General features: G+C 44.1%; 1 protein-coding gene across 3 annotated transcripts in view; it reads left to right on the top strand.

Moving 5' to 3' along the window:
• ARHGAP9 (Rho GTPase activating protein 9) overlaps positions 1 to 23,807 on the top strand; it is a 744,735-nt gene that overhangs the window by 527,891 nt on the left and 193,037 nt on the right. For all 3 annotated transcript variants that reach the window (XM_078688987.1, XM_078688988.1, XM_078688989.1), the window contains 2 exons: positions 1,564 to 1,662; positions 8,803 to 8,880. In XM_078688987.1, the coding sequence (XP_078545113.1) occupies positions 1,564 to 1,662; positions 8,803 to 8,880 (177 nt within the window). The remainder of the gene's footprint in view (positions 1 to 1,563; positions 1,663 to 8,802; positions 8,881 to 23,807) is intronic.

Genomic DNA, 23,807 nt, shown 5'->3' with positions numbered 1-23,807 from the left:
AGTCTGTTAAGGTACATCTTGCAGCAATATCAAGATATAGATGCTCATCACATTCTCTCTCTCTTTGTGTTCAAGCAGAATAATCAATCAGTTCATGAAAGGATTGTTCAGAGTTTTTCCTCCAGTAAGGGTGCATTCCCCTGACTGACACCTGAACTTAGTTCTATCTCAATTAATGAAGAGTCCATTTGAAACCATACTCAGAGCAGACCTCATATTTCTCACATGGAATGTCGCTTTGTTACTAGCGCTCATTTCGACCAAGAAAGCACAGGAGATTCAGGCTTTCTCAACTCAAGAACCCTTCTTGCGACTCGCAAGCAATTTGGTGCTACGAATCCAAAATTAATTCCAAAGGTTCCTTTGGATTTTCACCTCAATGAACCTATAATATTTTAGACTTTCTTTCTGAATCCAACATCACTGGCTGACAGGTCTCTTCATATGCTAGGTATCAAACGATATTTAAAATTCTACTTACCTCGCACTAAACAACTCACGAAAACTGGCCAACTGTCGGTCTCATATGGACACACTTGTAAGGGTGTTCCAATCAGGACAGCAAGCATCGCTTGATGGATTTCAGCTGCAGTCCAGTACTGCCACTCAAATGCTGCCAGACCACTCACAGCGAAAACTAGCGCACACTAAACTTATGCAGTTCCCACCTCAACTACTTTTTTTGCAGGAATGCCACTGGAGAAAATATGTTGTGTTGCGACTTGGAAGAGTGTGCATATATTCACACAGCGTTATTGACTGGAATCGGCACAGCACAGTGATGGTGGGTTGGACGGATTTTACTACACCACTTGTTTCGATAAGGGGAGCCTCTTTTGGTTCCATGTGTTTGCTTATGTATTTATGCACATTTTAATGTATGATATTAAATTGCATGTGAACATGTTATGTATATATTTTCTACCCACCATCCCCTATTTGTGCTTATAATATAAGGTATACAAATAAAGTAACTGCTTGCTATTCTGATTCAAGCATGTGAATCTCTGAAAGATCCAATACTGGAGAAGAAAATTAATTACTTACCTGTAACTGTGGTTCTCCAGTATTGGTATCTTTTATAGATTGACATGTGACCCACCCTCCTCTACTGAGAGGCTCCCCTTATAGCTCTGGATTATTTTATTCCCACTCATGCTTGAAAATCTGAGGGACTCATCCTCTTTTGGAAGTGTTCTACAGGGTGCTATCGCCTGCTGATTGGTTAAAGTTTGAAGTTTGGTCATTTTTTAAAATGATATAGATAGGCTATTAAATTGATTGTTCATAGCAAATATAGCATATGATAATGATACATACTACTTTAATATGGTACCATGGGACTCCCACTTTGATGAGGGGTAATGATTCAAGCATGTGAATCTATGAAAGATACCAATACAAGAGAACTACAGTTACAGGTAAGTAACTTATTTGTTTGCAGTGCTTTGACTCAGGCACTGTCAAGCAACACTTCAACCACAGAAGATATTTGAAAAAGTTTTAATTAGACCCTATATTAGTCACTTATGGGCACTAATCTGTATTTCATACCTTTTTCAGATCAAGTATTCGGATGCCGTTTGGATGCCCTGTGCCAGAGAGAAAACACAACTGTGCCCGAGTTTGTGCGGCTGTGCACTGAGGCTGTGGACAAACGGGGTAAGGAAAGAGGGTTCAAACTGAGTGCATCCTCAGTGATAGGGGTCTATGACTTTCCAGAATAAATTTCCAGTGATGTTACTTGCTGAATTGTCAGAGTACAGAGAAATCAGCCCTAGAAGCAATCTGCTGCAGAGTCAGGTTATACTGGGGACCACGCTACAGCAATCCATTATGTGAACAAGAGGAGAGAGTGAATTATATCTAACACTCTCAATGAAGCAATACTATACTAGTTCTGAGTCATAGTGACCTCGCTGACTCTCAAATAGGGATTCCAGCTGGACGACTTGGGACAGATAGTTGCCTGTTGAGGGACATGTGCATGAACAGGTTGCCACTTTGGACAATGGAAAATATGGCATGTTTGGAACTCTTCCAGGCGATCCTCATCAATATTCATAAGCACTGAATATTCCCGCCCATGTGCTGTGAGCCCGGAAAATATATAAAAATTATATATGAAAACATATCTATACAACTCTATATATATATATATATATATATATATACATATATTTATATATAAAAAATGTTGTAGAAAACACTAACAATGCAGCCTTACATATACCAACTCCCACGGCTAAACAATGCTGTGAAATGTAGACTTTGCTCATATATAAACAAACCAGGAAGACCAAAAGGCACTTGAACTGCTTTTAATGAACAGCAGAAAAGTAGTCCTGTAAGAAGGAATAGCAGGCATTGTCAGCCCATAGGCTGCATTGTAACAGAGGTAACAGAGATAACATAGATAACATAAAATGCGCCACTAAGACCCGTGAGTCCAATGAAGGCGATTTCCTTCCTTGGCGTTGGTTGTGCGTGCTTCGACGTCGACCAATGTTCAGTAGTCATAGACTTGTGCTTTGATGTTGGAAGAGTAGTACCCAACAACGTACCATGTCTCGACGTCAAACGTGGGGAAGGTGATGGAGAAAACCTTCTCGACATCGACCCTCTCAACGTCGTCGATCTTGGCCTCGAGGTTGAGTGCTGTCTTGTGGGTTGCAACGGAGGAGTCTTTCTCAACACTGAGTCTTTTCTCGTTGATAATCTTTACCTCGACGTCGAGCGTCTTGATGGCTGCGACGGAGGGATCTGATTCGTCGTCGAATCCTTCGACGCCGTTGATGGTCTAGGCCTCGACTTTGACCGATGCCTGGTTGACGGCAACGGAGGGCTGTGCCTCGACGTCGACCGCCGTATATACGGCGATAACGGAGAGCGGTGTCTCTACATTGAGCGGTCCCGCATCAGTGGAGAACGACTCCCCGCCGCCGGCCGCAGCCCGGTTGACGGTGGCGGAGGAACCGTCGTTGACGTACCTCTATGTCTGGAAGACTTCGACGATGAATGATGTTCTCTCGACGGTGAGCCCGCCATCAATGGAGGTATCGTCAACGTTTTCTTCGCCGGTGAAGGCATTCTCGGCACCGAGCCAATGAAGAGCAGGCGGTTACCTTGCTTCAGGAAGATGATCTAGGCCTTTTCTTTTTCTGCCTCACAGGAGACCAGCCTCTAGAGGTGGAAGCTTTACCTTTTTCAGAGAGTCCATAACGGTGAATACTTTCCATCTCCTTGAGAGTCCGTCTTGACAAAGACTGACAGTGTTGAGTTTCAGGAGCATGAGAATCTGGAAGGCAAAGGATACAGACAGAGTGGGAGTCTGTTTTGGCCTTCTTCTTGCCACAGGAAGGGCAACGATCAAACAGGGAAGGCATTTTAGGTAAAAAACGCCAAATTCTTGAAGAAAAAAGGTAAAGAAATACTCCACAGGTGAAAAATGTCAAAGTATAAAGATTTAGTTGAAAAGTAAAACAATTTCTGACTGAAAAGTCAAAAAACTGACGAGCTGATTAACCAGGGTCCTGACTGAAGGAGCCGGAAAGAACAACTGACCTAACTGTCACCCCTGAGGCATGATGGGAAGCTAGGGGTCATGGCTGCCTTAAAGGCACGGTGCCAGTTTTTTGATGCTCTGCATTTGCTTTCATTTTCTACTTTATCTCTGTTACAATGCAGCCTATGAGCTAACAATGCCTTCTATTTCTTCTTACAGGACTACTTTTCTGCTGTTCATTAAAAGCAGTTCAAGTGCCTGTTGGTCTTCCTGGTTTGTTTGTATATGTGCAAAGTCTACATGTCACAGCATTGTTTAGCCTTGGAAGTTGGTATATGTAAGGCTGCATTGTTTGTGTTTTCTACAACAAAAATGTATATGTGTATATAAATATATATATATATATAGAGCTGTATATATATGTTTTCATATATAATTTTTTTATATTTTCCGGGGTCCGCACGCATGGGCGGGAATATTCAGTTCTCATGACTTTGATAAGGATACACCTGGAAGAGAACTAGGATTACAGGTAAGTAACTTATCCTTCTAGAATTTGTCTCTTGTAAGAGTGCCCAAGGCACATGCTTTTGATTTATCCAGGCTTTCCCTTCCACTATACATTACAAGTCCTATTCTTGCCTCCAATGACCAGGATACATCAAGCTGAAATGATCTTGTTAACTCTGGAAGAAGATTGCTTTCTGGCATGGATAAAGGAGGCTGAGTGAACACCTCAGTAAACTGGTCCATGTTAAATTACTTTGTTTTGGTACTCAACGTCCTTTCAAGGAATTGGTTTGTGTAGGCTAGTGGGACAAGTTTTCTTCCTGGCATGATTCAACTCATATGCTTTAGAACAGATGCCCAGTGGAATGCCTTCCTTAGTTCTTTTTTATTGTCGTACATGTGCTAAAACTGAATTACGTTGGAGGGCTACATGTGGACATTACAGATATTGAGCTATCTCTTGGATAACGCTGTATCTATAGGTTACCTTTCTTAAAGATCTGCAAAACAAGTTTATTCTGAAAGTGTTTGTTTCACATCAGTTGAATCAGATAGGGGGCTTACCTCTAGATCTCCTCTTTTCCTTCCTCTAATGCTGTCTTTTCTTCTTGTGTGAAGAATAAGCTGGAGAACGGGAACTTGGTAGAGAAGACTTTAAACGTTGGTGTTCATCCTTCGTCCTGGCAATGAAGAGCTTGGTCTCTCATTCCTTGATGGCCTTTGGGTGCATGGAGAGGCAAGAGGAGCAGGATGTAGAGTCATAGTCAGACCGTAGATACCATAACAGACGGCATAGGGTCTGTGATGGACATCTGTCCCGCACACTTCCTACAATGCAGGAGGGGGCGGGAGAGCAATGGTACTGCAATTTGAAAAAATGTATTTGTGAAGAAAAATTCCCTCCGAGTATAATCTCCAAATCTGCTTTGAATGTGCGGAAAAACGGTAACTGACCTTGATGTGCTGGGGTGGATGCTTTGTGGCCCCCGTGGTGTTGCCTAACTTCACTTACAGCTTCAACTGAATGTAGCGACCATGTTGCTTTGAAGTTTCCGGATCCTGTCTGACACCTGGGGTTGTTCTACAGGTGAGGAATCTGCATGTAGATAGAGTATCCACCAGACGGATTGTTATTGCAGGTAAGTAACTTTTTCTTATTGACATTTTGTATTAATAGTGCTACCATATAGAAGCAAGAAAAAAACACATGAATGGAGCCACTGTTATATCCACACTCATTGAAGCAACTTTGTTGCTGCATGTTTCAAACATTTCAAATTAATTCCCATTGCTCTATTAAATATTATAATGTAGTGGACATTACCCAAATCAACCTTAAACCGTTAAGCCTACTTATTTTCAGATCTTTTTATCTTCACCTTATCAGTAATCTCCCCATTATTTCTAGATTTTTGGATACTTCTGGGGACAGCCTCTGGCATCATAATTGGGATTTCTAATATACAAACTGTATCTACACTAGTTTTCCACTTTGTGATAGTTGGAGCTATTTCCTCAATTTTTGGACAGTCTCTCTTATCCTCAGGACCAATCTCAGTCTCAGCAGAGCTTTGTCTCTACCAGTGGAGTCTTCATCTTCTGGATATTTAGAAGCTCCGTTTTGTGATTTAGGTAGATAGCGTGACCCAGAACAGCTCCAAGTGTACCTACCATGCCCTCTCAAAAAGGGTTAATTATTCTGCAGGACCAGGTCGTATGGAGAAATCTCTTCTTCCATGTGACTTTCAAGGCAGATCGAGTTGGGGCTACACAAATGTACCATGTTTAAACATTCCATTTGTGTCTCTATATTCATAGTTTTTGGATTTCTTTCATTAAATATATGTTATAGTAAATATATCAGCTACAGGACGAAGTACCGTAGGTGGTTTGCATCTCTCCCATTTTAATGTCCTTTTATCAGGAAAAGGTGACTCCAATGGACAAGCAAAAATAATTAGTGGAGTTCCATTTGACTCTAAACATTCTTGTTTCCCACCTTATTTCCCTTTCTAAAATGAGGGAACATTTGCTCATGCTAGACTGGACCCTGAGGTGGCTGAGAGCTTTAAGATTGCTCTATGAAAAGATTACAGGTTGGGTGCCCAGCTTTTTGTTGGATTTTCTTAATCTAAGTAGGGTAAGTCAATGCCAAAACAGACAATTTTCCGAGTGGTAAAAATAGACAATTTTTTAATGCATTGTTTTATGCATTAAGCTGTGTTATACAATGAGATAGCTATGAAGGCCTCATTATTTACTCTTTTAGAGAGACTACTGCCATGTTGATCACTCCTCTTCTAAAACATTGCCAGGCATCTGCCTAGCCTTAGTTTCACACATTCACGAGGCACAACACATTGTACAATTTTGTTTTTTGTCTCTGTCTCCTTCCTAATTGTTTGGCGATGATGAACGTACGAGCAGGACCAAAACAAATGTTTTTCCACAAGATTCTTTCTTTCCCCCAAAAAAGGAAATTCTGCAAGTATCTCCTTCTAAAACTCCAGCTATGTCTCCGACCCATGCGTCATCACCCATCAATATTTTTTCCACATAATGGCAGGATGCTGAATTTTTTATAATGAACCCAGCGTGTCTTCTCCTTGCTCACCAGACCTACTCCATGTCATTGTATCACCACTCTCACTACCCAGTTCCTGTTTTCCAATCGCCGAGGTGCATAAACGTGCTTCTGTTGCTCCGCCTTTTTAGGTAGGTGCCTTCATTGTTTATTGTCTCCCCTCACTCAATGGGGTATTTTTGGCTTGGTTTTCTGAGTTCCTAGGAGGGATCTGTGCAATCAATAGGGAAAGCCATCAACAGAAAGGGTAAACTATATGAGAAAAATGTCCAGTAAGTTATCATGTACAAATGCTCATTGGATGATTAGAAAGCACTTAGCAAGTAACAAATGGTTTCTCCTTTTCCTTAATTCAACTTAGCATATTAGGAGTGCAGACATATAGGAAGCTTTGAATGGACACTGGATTCAGGCAGCCAGTGATTCGTAGGATGTAATCTAATTTACATCCACCTTTAAAAAAAAAAACAGTGAAGTATTAGAAAGATCCATGAAGTCTCCCGAAGGATATGCCATGTACCCCTCCAAAACGTCAACACTTGTCATGGACACATCAAGTGCAAATTATGGATCAAACAGGAAAAAGTCCTTGTGGTTAGAGAAAAGGCGGAAACCATCTCAACATTATGAAACTCAAAACAGTTGAACTGTTGTTGAAGTCCCTCATCACTGTGATTCAGTGGAGGTCCAAACTGATCAAAACAGAGTGTTACTTCAGGAGTCAGTGTGGGGCAAGATCTCCCAATCCCTCCAAGGAGACATAACTGGTTGTTTAAAATCACTAACTGCTTAACACGCTTCATAAGTGAACAAGGCCACTTGCTGCTGGGTGGACCGTAGCACTGTAACATGTCTGAATCCAGTTGTAGACTTGGGGAAGGGCTCTCCAGAAAGATTATGTGTCCTTGAGAATTAATGATACTGAAAGTAAGCAACCTAGTATTTGTTGTCAAACACTTCAGAATATAACAATATCTATTTGTGTCAGAAACCACCTATCATTTAGGGAGTAAGTGTTAAGGATTTTTGGAGGACATAGACCATATGTTTAAAAAATTTGTTATTATAAATAGCTGTCCCGGAGGACGGGGGGACACCTTTCGGACATGAATAAGTAGAAAAGGAAAGTCTTGTACACATACCAAGCGTATGAGACTGAGTGTCTCATTAAGGAATGTGGATGGTTAGCTTCTTTTATTTTCCTTCCATGTTGCAAAATTGAACACTAACGTGGAGCATTAAGACAATGGTACACATTTTGCACTACGTTGGGCAAATGTCAATACAGATGTTTGTCAGATTGAGGTGGGGGAATAGGTCACCATCCCTCGGTGCATCATCGCAATATACCCAGCCACTCCAGTCATCTATATGTCGTAGCCATGGCTCAATCTGATTACTAGGCCTGGGCGGTAAATCCCGTTCCGCTCGTGGAATTTGCAGAATTTGTGTAATTTTGCGTTCCGAGGAGAACGCGAAATTGCCCAAAATTCTGCATTCTGCGACTTCGCAAAATATTTTGCTTGTTCGCGTTCTCAAATGCGTGTTCGCAAGATATTTCTCCCCGAGCACGCAAACAGCGATTGCGAACAGTAAAAAAGCATCGCGAACAAGCAATTCCACATGTTTGCGGAATTTCTGCGTGTTCATGGAGATTTTTTACCATTTTGCGGAGATTTGCGTAACGCGATTACGCAAATTCCACCCACCCCTACTGATAACATCAGCTCCTGTATCCCTTACAAAGTTTGCAGCAGGGCTTGTGCAGGTTAACACTCCAAAAGTTCAGGAAGGGGATAAAAACATGTATGCACAAAAACCTGTCTGTTCTGTTAAATCTAAATCCTCAGACAATAAACACCCATGTACCTTTGGTCATGCAATATGTCAACATCAAATAGATTTACCGCCCAGCTTTGTTCCTCAGGCTATCTGTACCCAGTGTTTATGAATGTAAATACCTAGTGATGTGCTTTCCCATAGTTATTCTTAAAAGGTCATAAAGTTACTTTGTTGCACATAGACATATGCACACCCCTTTAAAATACCACACCTTTCTATGCGGACACACTCCTATAAACTAAAACATAAAATCACTTTAAATATTTCAAGGTCCCGTAGAATCCGATTTGGGGGCACATTTTGAATGAGATTTTTTTCAGTCACCAAAATGAACTCCCCTTTCCTGATGTTTTCTATGCAGGGCTCAACGTCGATGGAATCTACCGAGTCAATGGTAACTTGGCCGTCATCCAGAAGCTTCGCTTTATTGTTGACAGGGGTGAGTAACTTCTCTTTTGCAAATGACATGGAAGCAGCTCAAATCTAATTTAGTTTAGGAGGAGGTGGGTGTTTCGTGGCTGGGTTTCCTCCAAAGTGGACGTTCAGGATATGTAGGAGATGCGGAGGCATTACAACTGGTATAGGCGTTTCAGTAGTCTATGGGAGAGGGACTTTTATAACTAAATAGTTTAATTTGTTATATAATGCCCAAAAAGCTTCCAAGCCGGAAGTGTTTCCAGTTTAGAATTTGCCTAGACACAACTATTGGTTTTGATGCTAAGGGAATAGAGAGCTGGTTGATGTGTAAATTATCATGGTGACTATACTACGATAGCACAAAAAAATGTAAGATAATAAGGTTTTCCAGTGTTACCTGCAACAACACATGCCTTGTGGCTTTGCTCATTTATAAAGTACAAAATACTATAGGCATCTTTTCACATGTTATACCTGACGGCTGCGACCTGGGCTCAGCATTTCTGCAGCTACACAGAGCCCTACCTCCCAGAGGCCTCTCAATTAGCTTTGCCCGTCTAATGGCCTGTTCACTCCTTACTAGCATTAGTGCCGGGGTCCTGTGCCACTGTTCCATCTTGTGATCTTACAGTGATGCATGGTCTTTTCGAACGGTACAAGTATTTCACCTTTTGAGTAGGAAGGTAATGACGCATGAAGCTGGGATTTAGACCTGGGATTAAATTCTGGTCTTGCCTGCTTTATTTCTTGCTGACTTCAGCTTGATACGTGAAGAACATACTAAAAAATGTGTTATGGCATTTGAGGGATGGATGTCATTCTAAAATGATCTGGCACTGGGCTATCTGCCACGGCATTCACCTCATAGTGGAGCACCTCCTGGGTGGACAATGACTTTGTGGACCTGAGCAGCAGGTCGCATCAACAAGGCCATGAATGGGGACTCTACCCCATGGTTCTTCGCACATAGTTCCAGCGTTGGGAGACACCTCAGATAGAACTGTTAGCCACCCCAAGAATTGCAAAATGCCCAGTCATCGCTACCATGTACCCACATCCACAGTTCATGGACAATGCACTATGGATCAACCGGTCAGGGATATATTTTGCCTATGCTTTTCACCTCTCCCGTTCCTTTTTTTTATGGTGATGAAACTCAGGCAAATGTCACTAACCCTCAGCCTAGAAGGGTCAACCTGAGCCAGGCAACCTTGGTACTCCTCCTGCCTTGAGTTGTCACTCAGACCCACAAGAGGCTTACTCTCAGGCTGGACCTTCACATGAAAAGACAAGGTCAGGCAGGCATCCGGACCCTGAGAAATTCAACCTTGCAATATGACAACTAAAGTCCTAGAATTCGCATACCTTAACCTTCCATAAGATTGTATGTCAATATTAAAGGTTGCCTGTCAGCGCACAACTTAGGCCTGTTACATAGCAAAGTGGTGCAAACCCAGGCTCTGGCCCTCGTTCTGATGCAACTTGCATTCCTGGGTTCATCGGTGACGCTGCAACAGATCATGGAACTCAGGAATGCCATGTTGCAAATATACGGTACCCTACTGGATCCCACCTATAGGCCCTAACGATTCAAGGGGGTTCAAGTCAAATTACCGCCTGTGAATTCACTCCAAAGGCCAACTGTACCCCTTGACCCCCATTTTGAGATCATGTAAACTCCAGGACCGGCACCACACCTAATGTTCTTTATGGCTCCAAGAATGATGCCGGGACCCCTTGTTTTAGTGCCCGCACCGACGCTGACGCCACCGGAGGTGGAGCCGATAGTCCTTTCGAACTCAGAAGCGAATCCGCTGCAACCTCTAACAAAGTCGCAAAGCTCACACCCAGTAGCCTAGTCTGATTCAGAGACACATCAGCTGTGAGGGGTGGCGATAGTCCTTTTGAACTAGAAACTAATCTGCCGTCACCTCCACCGAAGTTACAACCCTCAGGCTTCTGCTCCATTATGACCTGCCTGACCCTAATGATGAGTACAATAATGTTTATAATGACGAAAACCATTTTCTTGACCTACAAGATGCCAGTGGGCTCAAACTTCACCTGACACTGGCCAACTCTCTTCTACTCCCGCTCCAGCAACTGAAGAGTCTGCCTCCTTTTCTATGGTGGGGAGCAGATGTCCTTGATTTGCATTTTACCACTACTAAGGCCAAAAGCAATGTCCTTACAAAATACTACTGCTAGATAGACAACATAGGAGCTCCTCCTACCATTTAGTAAGGCCCTGACTGATACACTGCTTGGCACCAGGGCAAAACCAGGATCTTGTCCACCAGTAAACCATCAAATAGGGAGGAGACACAGTCCTGCTTCAGGTGATCCTTCCTTTCTCCTACAACACCTTATGCCAGAAAGCATGGTAATTCAGAGCATGCTGAACCCAAATGTGTTTCTGATCACACTGCATGGAAAATGCATAGAAACATTTTCAAAACACAAGTTCATCTCCACTAGTATTGCCCTCCCTTCATTGAACTTGGTTGCCTCCTAGGTAGAAACTTGCATGCGGTGCAGGACATGGCGGCAAAGATCTTGGCAACAGTCCCAAAAAACCTCTGGGTCAACCTCCAGCTTCATTCAGGATGGTCAGGATGCTGCTAAATATGTAATTTGCTCAGGCCTGAACAGTACTGACTGCCTGGGTAGGGCAATCGGCAAAAGTGTGGTGCTTCTGCAACATGCTTGGATCTATTCAACTGGATTTTCTAGTGATGTCCAACTATCCCTGATGGATATATAATTTGGTGGCACATGTCTCTTCAGAGGCAAAGTGGACTCAGCCTTGGAGCGCTTCAAGGAGAGCAAGGTAACAGCACAAATTCTTGGGCAAGCACCGCCTTTATGGCAGTTTCCCCACCAGTTTCGGCCCATTTGAGGCATCGGAAGGGGATACAAGCAGAGGCTGTGTCAGACCTTCCCTCAGCTGCAGCAGGCCCCCTAAGCATTTTGAGGTAGAGGCTAGGGGTTCAGCCACTAGTGTCCAGGCACTCAGGGGCAACACACTTCCCAAAACCATGCCTCCCCTCCACACCTGCTGTAATGCTGCTTTAGTTTGTCCTCAGCTGCGCGCAATCGCCTGGTAGGAGGTCAGATCACCTTTACCTCGATAGGTGGCAGAGCATTACATCAGACGGATGGGTGCTCCAAATTGTACAAAATGGATACACCCTCCACCTCCTCTCGATCCCTCTGAATATACATTCTACATCACAACACCTCTTGCCCAGTCTGTGAGGGGAAGTTCAGGGTCTATTTGAAAAGGGAGCCATCGAGATGCGTCCGCATCAGAGCTTGGGACTGGTTGTAATTCCTGTTATTTCCTGATGCCAAAGAAGGACAGAGGCCTCTCTCCTTTCCTCTACTTTTGCCTCCAGAATTTTCTCCTCACTAAGTACAAGTTCAGAATACTCACCCTGGCCCCAAGTTCTGACTGCCCTGGACCCAGGAGACTGCACGTAGTGTTGGAAATGCAGGATGCCTATTTCCACACCCTTTGTTCTGCAGCCCTCACCTGCGGTTTCAGTTTTCAGAGGTGGCACCGGGTGTCTTCTAGCTACACAAAGAACATTTGCTCAATCTTTTTGGCACTGCTGAAAGCGCGCAGTGTCCAAACTTTTGGGCATTTGAGTTCCCAAGGCAGTCCACTTAGATTGGACCTCGGAAGTCCTGTATGACTTCGCACCTTTTCCTCTCCTGCTCAGAGTCCTGAAAAAGATCAGGAACGATTAATCTGGTGTTCCCGGAGTAAGCAAGGAGAGTGTGGTATCTAGAACTTTTGGCCATAACCATTTGTCTTCTGATCCAATTGCCTCTTCGGAAGGACCTCTTGTCATAACAACAGGGCAGGGTCCTGCACCCAAGCCTGCACTCCAACGTCCTTGCTTGGAGATTAAGCAGTGACTGTTGACGGCTGGCTTTGGATCTCCCTTCCGCATTAGTGAGTGCCATCCTGGCAGCACTGGCGTCCCTCGACTAAAACAAGCTATTCAGTATGTAGGGAGAATTTCGATGTGTGGTGATCTTTCCAAAATATCCAGCCTTTATAGGCACAGTTGTCTTATATTTTGCTGTTTCGATTATTTTTAATGTGAATAAATAGGGTGTATTATATGGTGTGGTTGCGCGACCTCACCATGCAATACAGTTACCAACCCCTTTAGGTCCAGTAGATTTCGTCTGTCAAATCCTCAGCTCAACCCTGGGTAGCTGTGGCACTGAGCAGCAAAGCTTACACAGACAAATATGTGTTAACCAGTTAAGCAATACCAAAAAATTGAAGACGAAATTGACACAACACTCAGGAAATCCGAGGCCAATTCATAAAAATAGACTGTATTTTTTATAAGATTTTAGACAGTAGAATGATAAAGATTCACCAGAGGGTTCCTGAGATATAGATTTTACTAGCAGTAATAAATCAATGCAATTTTACTCAACTGTGAACAAGCCTTGGCAAAGTCAACGAGTTGGACACTTAGAAACGTTTTTTAAAAAAAGTAGGTAAGTATCAATGCTGTCGTTTAGAAGTACATTAGGCAACCAACTCCGGCAGAGAGCTTTACATGAGGACCAGCAAGGTCCTGAAAAACATTACTTTCACAGAGGAAACAGTCTTTCAGCAGTTCCAGGTACTTTATCCGTGTTGCAATGGATTCCTATGGAGTGGTCCTGATGCAAGGGCTAAAGAATGCTGTAGATGCTCCAAGGATGCTTTGAATGTGATGCAGTCGACAGGGGTGTTCCTGCAGGAATTCTTCAGTCCACAAACATTGTGAGAGCCCTGGTTGCAGAGTCGCCGTCCCACAAAGTCCTCTCATTTCTGCCCGAACTCTAGTTGCCACTGGACTATGAGTTGCCATTTATCACGGTCATTGGCCAGTCCTTTCTGAGTTGATAACTTTCCCTCTGTGGGTCCACCAACTGTCCGACAGCAGTCTCGGACTCAGAAAACTTAGGTGCAACACTGTGCTACAGGTCTTGGTCCACAGTGCTGTACAGCGGCGATGGTAGCGGCTTTAGGACTTAGGGCTACCAACTTGCTCTAGAAGGCTTTTTCAGCTGTTGTGTCCCTCTGCTGCAAGCACGAGGCCAGTCCGCTGGCCCTTGGAGTTCTCTTGGCTTGACTGGTCTCTGGAGACCGCTTCTCCCTGAGAAGGGCACAGCAGGCACAAGTCCCTCTCTTCGCTAGCCACCAGGTACAGGATGGGCAGTCCTCATCTGGGCAGCCTCTTTTTGCTGGTCCCTCGGTGCAGCAGGGTAGTCCTCCTTCAGTCCTTCTTTCGACTCTGTTGAGCTCTGAGGTCTGGGTGACAGAGGTGCAGTCTTTATGCTCTGAAAGTGCCCTCAGGGCACGATGCAGTTGATAGCAAATGGGCTACCAGGTTCCCTCCCACCTGGTTACCACTTCCTGTGTAGTGTGGCATCTGACTATCCCAGGATGCACCATTCTTCCCACTCCCAAGATGGCAAGACCCCTCTCATGGTGTACAGACCTCACTAGCCTACCCCTGGGGTGTGGCTTACTTATGGTTTAGCAGCTGGTTTCTCCTCCGCCTCCCATGCCAGCCTGTCTATCGCAACAATGGGGCAGACCTCCCCCTGGTAGTACATATCTGCACTTCCAAGGCGACTTCACCCTTGCAGCCTGTTTTTTGGAGCTAACAATCAAGCGGCTCTGTGCAGGAGGGAGGTGACACCTCCCTGACCTGCAATCTCTCATTGTCTCCTTCCTGAAAGTCATTAGCACGTTTCTGCAAGAGGACAGAAAGTTGTCTTGTGGAGCAGGCTCCATGTGTTCCCGGGAAGGTACAGGACCTTTAAAGGCAACAAAGTGGCAGCTTGGCTAAAGCTACACACTGAAACAAGTTACTTTAATTTCGACATGAGATACATCGCAGCCAGTTGTTTGTTATTTTGGAAGGCTCACTTTTTTGGTCACACCTGTCAGGCGTTAGCACAGCTGAGGAGTCAGTGTGTAACCCTGCACTCTCCAATTGAGCGACCCAGTGAAAACTGTTATTACGCATGTTTTACTCTCAGGAAATGTAAAGTACATGTCTTGCCTGTGCCATATGCTGTGCCCTGCCATTTGGGCTCTGTAGACCAGCCAGAGGGGTGACTCACGCAGACATATGTAGGGGAAGTGGTGGCTTTGCCATTGCTTTTAATGGCTGATTCGGGGTAGTAGTGCACAACTGTTCTACCAGTCTGCAGTGGTGGACTGGGGGACTTATGTTACTTGGGGGATGGCCAGGGTAGCACAACCAAAGAAATGCCCACTGAAACTTCCAGTGACTGAGCAAGACTAAGTGATAGTTGTCTGTGCTTACAGACTGTTGATGATTGAAGAGAAAAGTAGTTATTTGTAAATACATACTGTCATATATGTACTGGTTAAGACATATACATGTAAATGAGCTAGTAGTATAATGGTACCATTCTGCAAATGGACAAACTAAAAAGTTGCACAAATAGAAGACAAGACACACAGATGAATTCCCATAGTCCTCAGTGGTGGAAGATATAATGCGGCTAATGGGAAGGGAAATAGCCATGTAATGAGATCACATATTATCGCTCGTATACACTTAGGTCCCAATTCACAAATATAAACTTAGACCTGAAGTCTTAGTTTAGTTCTAAAGTCTAACTTCAGACCTGAAATGTAAGTTTAGCTCTAAAGTCAATATTTAGACTTGAAGTCTAAAGTTAGACTTCGGATCTGAACTTAGACTTCCAGTCTAAACTTAGACTTCACATCTGAAGATAGACTTGCAGTCTAAACTTAAACTTCGAGTCTAAATTTAAACTTCAGGTCTAAACTTAGACTTCAAGTCTAAACTTAGAAGTCGTGTCTAAGTTTACCTTTGTGAATCGGGCCCTTAGTTTATATCTGTGTGTGATCTGGGGTATTTAATAAAGAGATTCAACTATAATAGTGTGTAGCCTCTTTCAAACCATCAGGGCACCTCCTTTGTCAAGAGGTAGATTCTGTCCTTTACACCTACACCTTGAGTATCCCCATACTGCTTATATTGGAATATGGAGATGTGGAACACTTGATCCATTGCATTGCATCAGGTACATGTGTCCTTGTGTCCTGTACATGGGGTATCAACACTCAGACTCATGGGAAATTAAGTCTGTGCTCTCTATGGTTCTCTATGGTGAAAACAACATGAAGAAAGAACACACAAACCTATACTCATAGTGACTAATCATTTCAAAAATGGACTGTTGAAGGCATAATTAATGACTCAGTTTGAGTGGTATAACAAGATGAAATGAGTGGCTTGGTTTCTGTAGAAGAATGATTGACCAAACCCATTGATAAAAAGTGCACATACTTTTATACTCAGATCAAAATAACAAAAACCCAAAAGTGTTTATAGGAGTGTCTATATTATGCCTCCACACAAACAAATTCAATATTAAAAATGTAAAAATGGCCTAAAGTCTAACTCTATACCTGAGGTCTATGTTTAGATCTAAAGTCTATCTTTAGACCTGGATTCTAACTTAAAACCTGAAGTCTAAAGTTAGACTTCAGGTCTAAAGTAGATGTCAGGTCTAAACTTAGATTTCAGTTCTAAGTTTGCCTTTGTGAATCAGACCCTTAGTTTACATCTGTACATGATCTGGGGGATTAAATAATGCGCTTCGACTACTATAGTGTGTAGCCTCTATCAATCTATCCGGGCACACACTTTGTCAAGTGGTAGATGCTGTCCTTTACACCAACAACTACGGTATCCCCATACTGCTGTTTATTGGAAGAAGTAGACGCAGAATATGCGATCCTTTATAATGCATACGCATTGCATCATGTACATGTATTCGTATGTAACCTATACATGACGTACAAACACTCAGACACATGGGAAATGAAGTCTTTGCTGTGTATGGTGAACGCACCATGAAGAAAGAGCACACAAACCTAAACTTAAAATGTTAATTTATAAATGAGGTAGTCATAGGGACTAACTAATCATTCAAGAATGGACTGTTGAGGGGATAATTAATGACTCAATTTGAGTGGTATAACAAGATGAAACAAATGGCTTGGTTTCTATAGAGGAACACCAATCGACCAAACCCACTGATGAAAAGTGTGAATAATGTTATACTCAGATACAAATAACAGAAACACAAAAGTGTTTATGGGGGGTGGGGTCTATATTATACCCCCACACAAAGAAAATCAGTAATAAAATTGTAAAAAGGGTCAAAGTCCAATCAGTGTTCATATTTCTAAGAGGTAAAAATCTCCCAGAGAGGTAGAGGGGACTTGAATGGGAGGGTGGAGCAAGATAAATGTTTAAACAGCTCAAAGGTGACAACCTCACACGTGGCCATATAGTGTTCCAATTAAAGTTGTGTCCATTGTACATCATCGTTGAGGCCCCTACTTGACGACCCCAGGTGGTAGATCCACCTTTACTCCACATTATAAAAGCTAATTATTGATGTTCACCACACTCGATGATATTTGATCGATAATTGTCCATTCTATGTCATTCTCGATGTGGACTTGTTCAAGAAGGTGCCACATCATTTTTGTAGGTCTTTTTGCACCTGTTGGTGCTCCTGTGTTTATTAATTCTTGTCTTCCCCTTAAGTGTAGCCATCCCTCTGTATCTTGGTATCTTAACACAAGGACATGTTATCATATAGATTACATTCACAGAATCACAGTTAGTAAATTGTCTTAGAACCCTTGGTACATGTATCACTAAGTTTTTTTTTTTTATTCTTCTTGTAAATTTGCATAATTTACAATGTCCACAAGGCGAATTTCCTGCTAGGGGTGGAAGATTCCACCCAGTGACAAGATTATTTTTGATCATAGGTTTTTCTGAGGCATGTGTGTAGCAGCTCATCCTTGATAGATTTTCCCCGTTTGGAAAGCAAACATTGGTTTTTCAAACCTCAGTGCCCTAGATGTAAGAATACTCCAGTTCCTATTGACATTTTTCTGTATTACATTAGAATGGGTCCCATATGTTGTCACACAAGTAAGACGGTCAGTAGTAGGTGTTTTTGTAATGTCTGCAATATTAAGTCTCTGGAGCTTTTGTAGGCCCTTTTAGGTGCTCTTTGCATTAGATTTTTTGGATATTCCTGCGCTTGCAGTTTTTTAGTTAACAAATGTGCGTAATGACTGTAGTTTTGTTTCTCTGTGCAGTTCCATCGTAGCCTCAGAAATTGTCCAACCAGGAGATTGTCCCATAGAGCTTTTGGGCGACAACTGTCATATTGTAAAAGGTTATTATGGTCAGTGGGTTTGTAGCATACCTCACATTTGAGATTATTGTCAGTAGTTTTTATCATATCTAAGAAGGAAAACTCTGTTCTGCTGTTGTTCATAGTCAATTTGAGAAACTCATCGGTTGGTTAATCTAAGGTGCAAACATAACAGCTTCTTCATAACCTTACTAGATAAAAAAATACCATCAATGTAACGTTCTTATAATGCCAATTTAGTAGAATATGGGTTGGAATGAAAAATTTCTTAGCATCCATAAAGGAAAGTTTCAATTCTATTAAGGACACGGAGGCAGGATTAGGCTTTCCTTTGTTTATTTATTAAACCAGCAGCCTTCAAAGAATAACTGATAAGATGATAAAATGACATTGCCCATGAGACACTGGGAAAAAATTACAAAATAATCGTCCAATTAGAATGGGTATAGTCCACTTAATGGTCCCGGTCTACTCTGTGGCTTCCTCTTTCTTCCTGCGACAAGCGCTTCATTCTGTCCCCTTATTCCTGTGTTACAGACATCCGTACCTACAAATCAACAAAACAACCGTGAGAAGGTGCCCGTCACCGGTATCTACATTAAACAAGTAATCTAATCAATAGAGAGAGAAATATATCACAATTCAATATCAACATCACAGTAGTCAAGCATTTGTTGAACTTGTACAAAACTCACATTACTGAACTTTTTAACTTCCCTTAGGAAGGGCAGTAACGTCCGGGCGGGCTAATCCTCGTCTCTGTGTCCTTAATAGAATGTAAACTGTCCTTTACTATGGCAGGACCCAGAGGCGAGAATTAGACTAGTTTAAAGCTGATCCACCACCACGTTTGCCAGAGCAGGGATTGGTTTAAAGTAGAAGGTCTTAAAAGAGGACTTGTACGACCAGTCCGTAGCATTAAGGATGTCCTCCAATCTAGCCCACAGAACAAAGGCTTTGGAAGCCATGGCCCCTCTGACTGAATGGGCCCCAAAGCGGGAAGTGTCAATACCCGCCTCTTGCATAACCCATCTGACCCATCTGGCAGTCGTGGGGGAGGAAACAGCCTTGTGAGGTTCCGTCAATGCAATCAATAATTGCCGCTCCCCATGCGGTCTCAGCTCGTCCGTGACCACCTTGTACCTCTTAAGGTGCGAACCACACAAAGTTTAGGAACCTGCGAAAAAGCCGGGTAAGACACCATTGTGGAATTACATTTCGTCCTAGTAATATGAAAGGTCACCCCTTCTGGGGTAAAAACTCTTCCTGTGATGTCCAAGACGTGTACATCTGAAAAACTTCGACAAGGAATAAGACACAAGAGCATCGCCAGTTTCGCTGAAAGCTGTTTCCTGGATAGATATTTATTAGAGGGCCTTGATTGAAACAAGGAAAGGACCTTATTTACGTCCCATAGGACTGAGTACCGTGGCTCTGGTGGATTCAATAACCTGATACCCCTCAGTGACTTACAAACCAATAGCTGTTTCCCAACAGGACGACCATCCACCGGGAAATGACCCGCCAAAATTGCAGACCGAAAGGTGTTAACATATCTGTAGGCAAAACCCTGGGCGACCAAGCTCGCCAATAAATTCAAGACTTGGACAAGGTCTGCCCCCACGGGATCCACCTGGTGTTGTGGACAACAACCCTGCCATCTAGACCATACAGAATGGTATATTTTGTCCGTGCTATCTACACAGGCCCTTGCGAGCAACAAGGTAGCTTCTCGTGAAATTCCCAGGACTTTCCAACGTTCCCAGTAACCCTCCAGGCCATGAGGCGAAGAGATCCCTCTAGTATCAATGGGTGAGGTTTGTCCTGGGGATCCTGGAGGAGATCTGAAAATAGGGGTAGAGGGATTGGAAAATCCCAGGAAAGTTCCATCATCGCTGAAAACCAGACTTGCGATCTCCAAGTTTTAGTAATCACAACCCAGTTAGCCTGCTGCCTGCGCACCTGGGCTGCCAGCCGTGTTATCATCACAAAGGGTGGGAAGGCGTAGGCTTTCTCCATGCTCCAATCCTGAAGGAAGGCATCCGTGGCAACCGCCTGGGGATCCAGTCTGAAACTGCAATATCTGACGAGTAGGAAATCCAGCCAGGAGGTAAAGAGGACGATGTAGAATGGACCCCACCGGTCCTGCAGTTGCTGGAAGGTAGGGTGCAATTTCCATAGACTTGTATCCTTTCAATGACGGGAGTGCCAGTCCGCTACCTGATTGGTATGCCCCGGAAGATGCTCCGCCGAAAGAGAAATTTGATTGGCAAGGCAATACTTCCAAAGGGTACAGGTGAGGTCCGACAAGGCCTTCGACCGGGTCACTCCCATGTGAATGACATAGCGGACTGCCGCCACATTTCAGCAGGAAAGATCATTTTAGCCTGTCCTTGGAGGACAAAGGGCCCCGCCATTAACTCCAAACAGTTGATGTGAATAGCCCGCTCTGCGGAAGATCATTTTCCTCCGGTTGAAAAATCCCCACACCGAGCGCTCAACCCGTAGCTGCTGGCGTCGGATTCGATCACCAAATCGGGTTGGGATCTGAAAATAGCCCCGCCATTCCAGGCCTCCATGTGAGCCATTCACCACCTCATCTCCTCTTTCGCCTCGTTGGAGAGCGGAATTAATGGGGCATAGGAGACACTCTTCCTGAGGTGATAGATTTTTATACGCTGCATCTCATGATTGTGAGAAGTTAGCCTGGCGTATGATGTCCACTAGTTCTAGTGGGCACCTTGCACCAGTCTAATCAGAGAGCTTATTAAGCAAGCTGTTTTACCAATTATAATCCCTTGAGTACCAAGTGAAAGGACACCACACAAGGTATATATCAAATATATATGATTTATTCTAAACACCACAACCCCTCTGCACTCTTTATGAGGTCAGAGGTAAAAGTACAATACAAGTTACTCAATTAATATACGATAAGTAGCACAGTATACGTTATGCCCTAGGGTCCTCACAAACCATATACTAAAATAGTGGTATAAGAACCACAAGAGAATTAGAAAGCAGGCCTGGGGCCTGTGGAATCGCTGGGGCTACTCTAAACAACCAAAGGTTAGGAAGTAGGAGGCCCATGGGAGACGTGTGCAGTGTCTAAACACAGCCGCTGGTTACCATTGACTTTCTATGGGAAACGAAGAAGTTACAAATATACAATTTAAGGACACTTCCGGATGGACTACGATGGAACCCTTTTAAACTAGGACACTTCGAGAGTCAAGACCCACGGGAGTACCGGAGTACTCGTGTTACCTCACCCAGGGAAGCCGGGTACATAGGTGTCTTTTCGTGTCAGGTTTCGTCGTCTTTTTCAATGGAGAGCTGTAAAGAAGTGCTGCAGGCTACCAGAGGAAAAGTGTCCAGGTGGATCCAAGGGTGGTTCGAAGATCTGTAGAACCTGAAAGCAGAAGGGACAGAGTCTGGGTCACTTGCCAGTGACCAAGGCGGCGATAGAAAGATGCCACCATATGTCGGGTGATTTCAGGTGAAGATGTGAAGTTTGTCTCTTCAACCACGAGGACCAGGAGGTGTCAACGACAACCAGGAGCTGGATTCGAGCTGTCCCACAAAGGATCTAGTTGACTGCGGTGTCGGTATCCGGACTGGACCCCACAAGCCTTTGCAAACGCAACCCACGCAGGATGTTGAGATTGGCTTCGGTGCAGACCAGCAAGGTCTGAGGAACATCTCCTTTGCAGGGAAGTTGGGGCAAACCTGGAGCAACCAGGAAAGCAAAGTAGATTCAAAAGAAAGTCTTCGGAGGGCTCACTAGCCAACAGACTAGGAACCGCAAAGATGCGTCGAGCTGAAATGCAAAAGCGGGGCCCACGGGTCACTTGTGGAGTGGGGGCCTCTGAGTTTCGGTGCAATTGGTGCTCGGGTCTGGGGCTTCAAGCACCCCAATGCACAAATGCAAGTTACCTCGTGAAGTGAGTGCAGCTTGTAAAATGCAGGATCACCAGGAGTTCCGGTCCCACATCTCTCGTGTCTGCCATGGGTCTCAGCTTTGCTGTGAGCGAAGGTTGGGACAGAGATATCTGGAAGTCCATGTCCTGTGTCGCAGATTCTTCGGGATCCGGCGGGAGCTTCGAAAATGCAGACCAGCAAAGTTGCTGTTGGTGCCTGTTTGAACAGGGTGGTCACTCCTTGACCACAAGGGAGATGTTTTCCGTCTTCCAGTCGAAATGGAATGTCGAAGGTCCAGGATTTATGTTTCAAAGTTTCGGCCAGGGTAATCTAAAGTCCTAGTGACTGGGTTCCTATACTTATACTACGTTTAGGGGCTGGACTCCCCTTAAAGTCCCTCCTATGGGTGGACCTGGGAAGGGGGTGGTTACACCCCTTTCCCTTTGTCCGGTTTCGCACCAGAGCTGGGGCAGAGTGCCCCAGCAACCGGTTTGAACTGGGAAATGCATGGAGCACCTAGTGTGCCCCAGGCAGTGTCTGGAAAGCATTCACTGAATGCAGCTCTCCCTGCCCCAGTACACAAAAGCCTGTCGAGGGACGTGCCAGCATCTCCTTGGACAGGAAACCTATTGTCCAGGCCTCCCCTGCCAGAGCTTTGTCCAGCAACAGGAGGTCAGACTCGTGTCTGTGGCAGCAGCATCCATTTTGTGATGCTGAGGTTCTGTTTAACTTTAACCGGGTAAACCAGTAACTACATGTCTTCTCCCTCTAGAAGGGTGGAATGCTACACCCACCGTCAGGACTGGCGGGCGGGGGGGGTAGTATTCCAAAGTGTTTGACACCTTACACGACATGTTTTGATAAAGCCAAACCAAAGTTAGCATTAACCGCGAGGATTATAATGCACTTAAGAGTATATGGTATGGCTATATCATAGAACAGCTATAAGGAGATGGTTCCGAAAGCTGCAGAGGGGCTAAGCTCAGGCTAGGGCACCCTCTCACATAAAACCAATCACTCTGCCTCCAGGATTGTTAAGGCCTGCCATAGGAGTGATTTATAGGTGTATATGTGTCTATATGTATATATAGATATAGGGATACTATATCTAAGTACGGGGTGATTATATCACCTTACCCAGGCTGTGTGAACATACCTGTGGTGTCAGTTTGGAAGGCAAACCAGGGGTGGAACAATACATGCTGCAGCCCCTGGTAGGCCTAGGGTGCGCCTATGCCCTGGGTACCTATGGTACACTATACAGGGGCTCACAAGGGTGACCCAGTAACCAATCTGGTATGTACCTAAAGTACATGTTATCAATTTAGAGAGAGAACAGCTGGGCTGTGGGCCTGATTAGCAGGTCCACAGTAAAGTTGAAAAACCAGAGAATCACAGCAAAAAGTGGGGGTAACCATAGGAAGCAGACCCTACTCTCCTACAATGATAATGGAGAGGACCTGGAAAAATGGCCTGGACAGAAGACGACAGAAGCCCCACAAACTGTGCCAACTGACTCAGGGATATCTGCGACTTGGAGATTGTTCGCCGAAGCTCGTGCCTGATCTTGGTCACCTTCCAAGCCAGGAGGCTGAGAGATGCCGATACTGGGTCTATCAAGAAGCCCAGGAATTGGATGGACTGTGTTGGAATTAAGACTGACTTCTCCATAGTGATGATGAAACCCAACGATTCCAGCAGATCTATAGCTGTTTGTAAGTAGCCTAGAAGGCGTCGGGAACACTGGTCCATGATTAGAAA

Source organism: Lissotriton helveticus, chromosome 1_1 (assembly GCF_964261635.1).
Source record: "Lissotriton helveticus chromosome 1_1, aLisHel1.1, whole genome shotgun sequence".
Lineage (NCBI taxonomy): Eukaryota > Metazoa > Chordata > Amphibia > Caudata > Salamandridae > Lissotriton > Lissotriton helveticus.
Note: the sequence above shows the minus strand (reverse complement) of the source record. Positions and strands in the feature narration are given on the sequence as shown.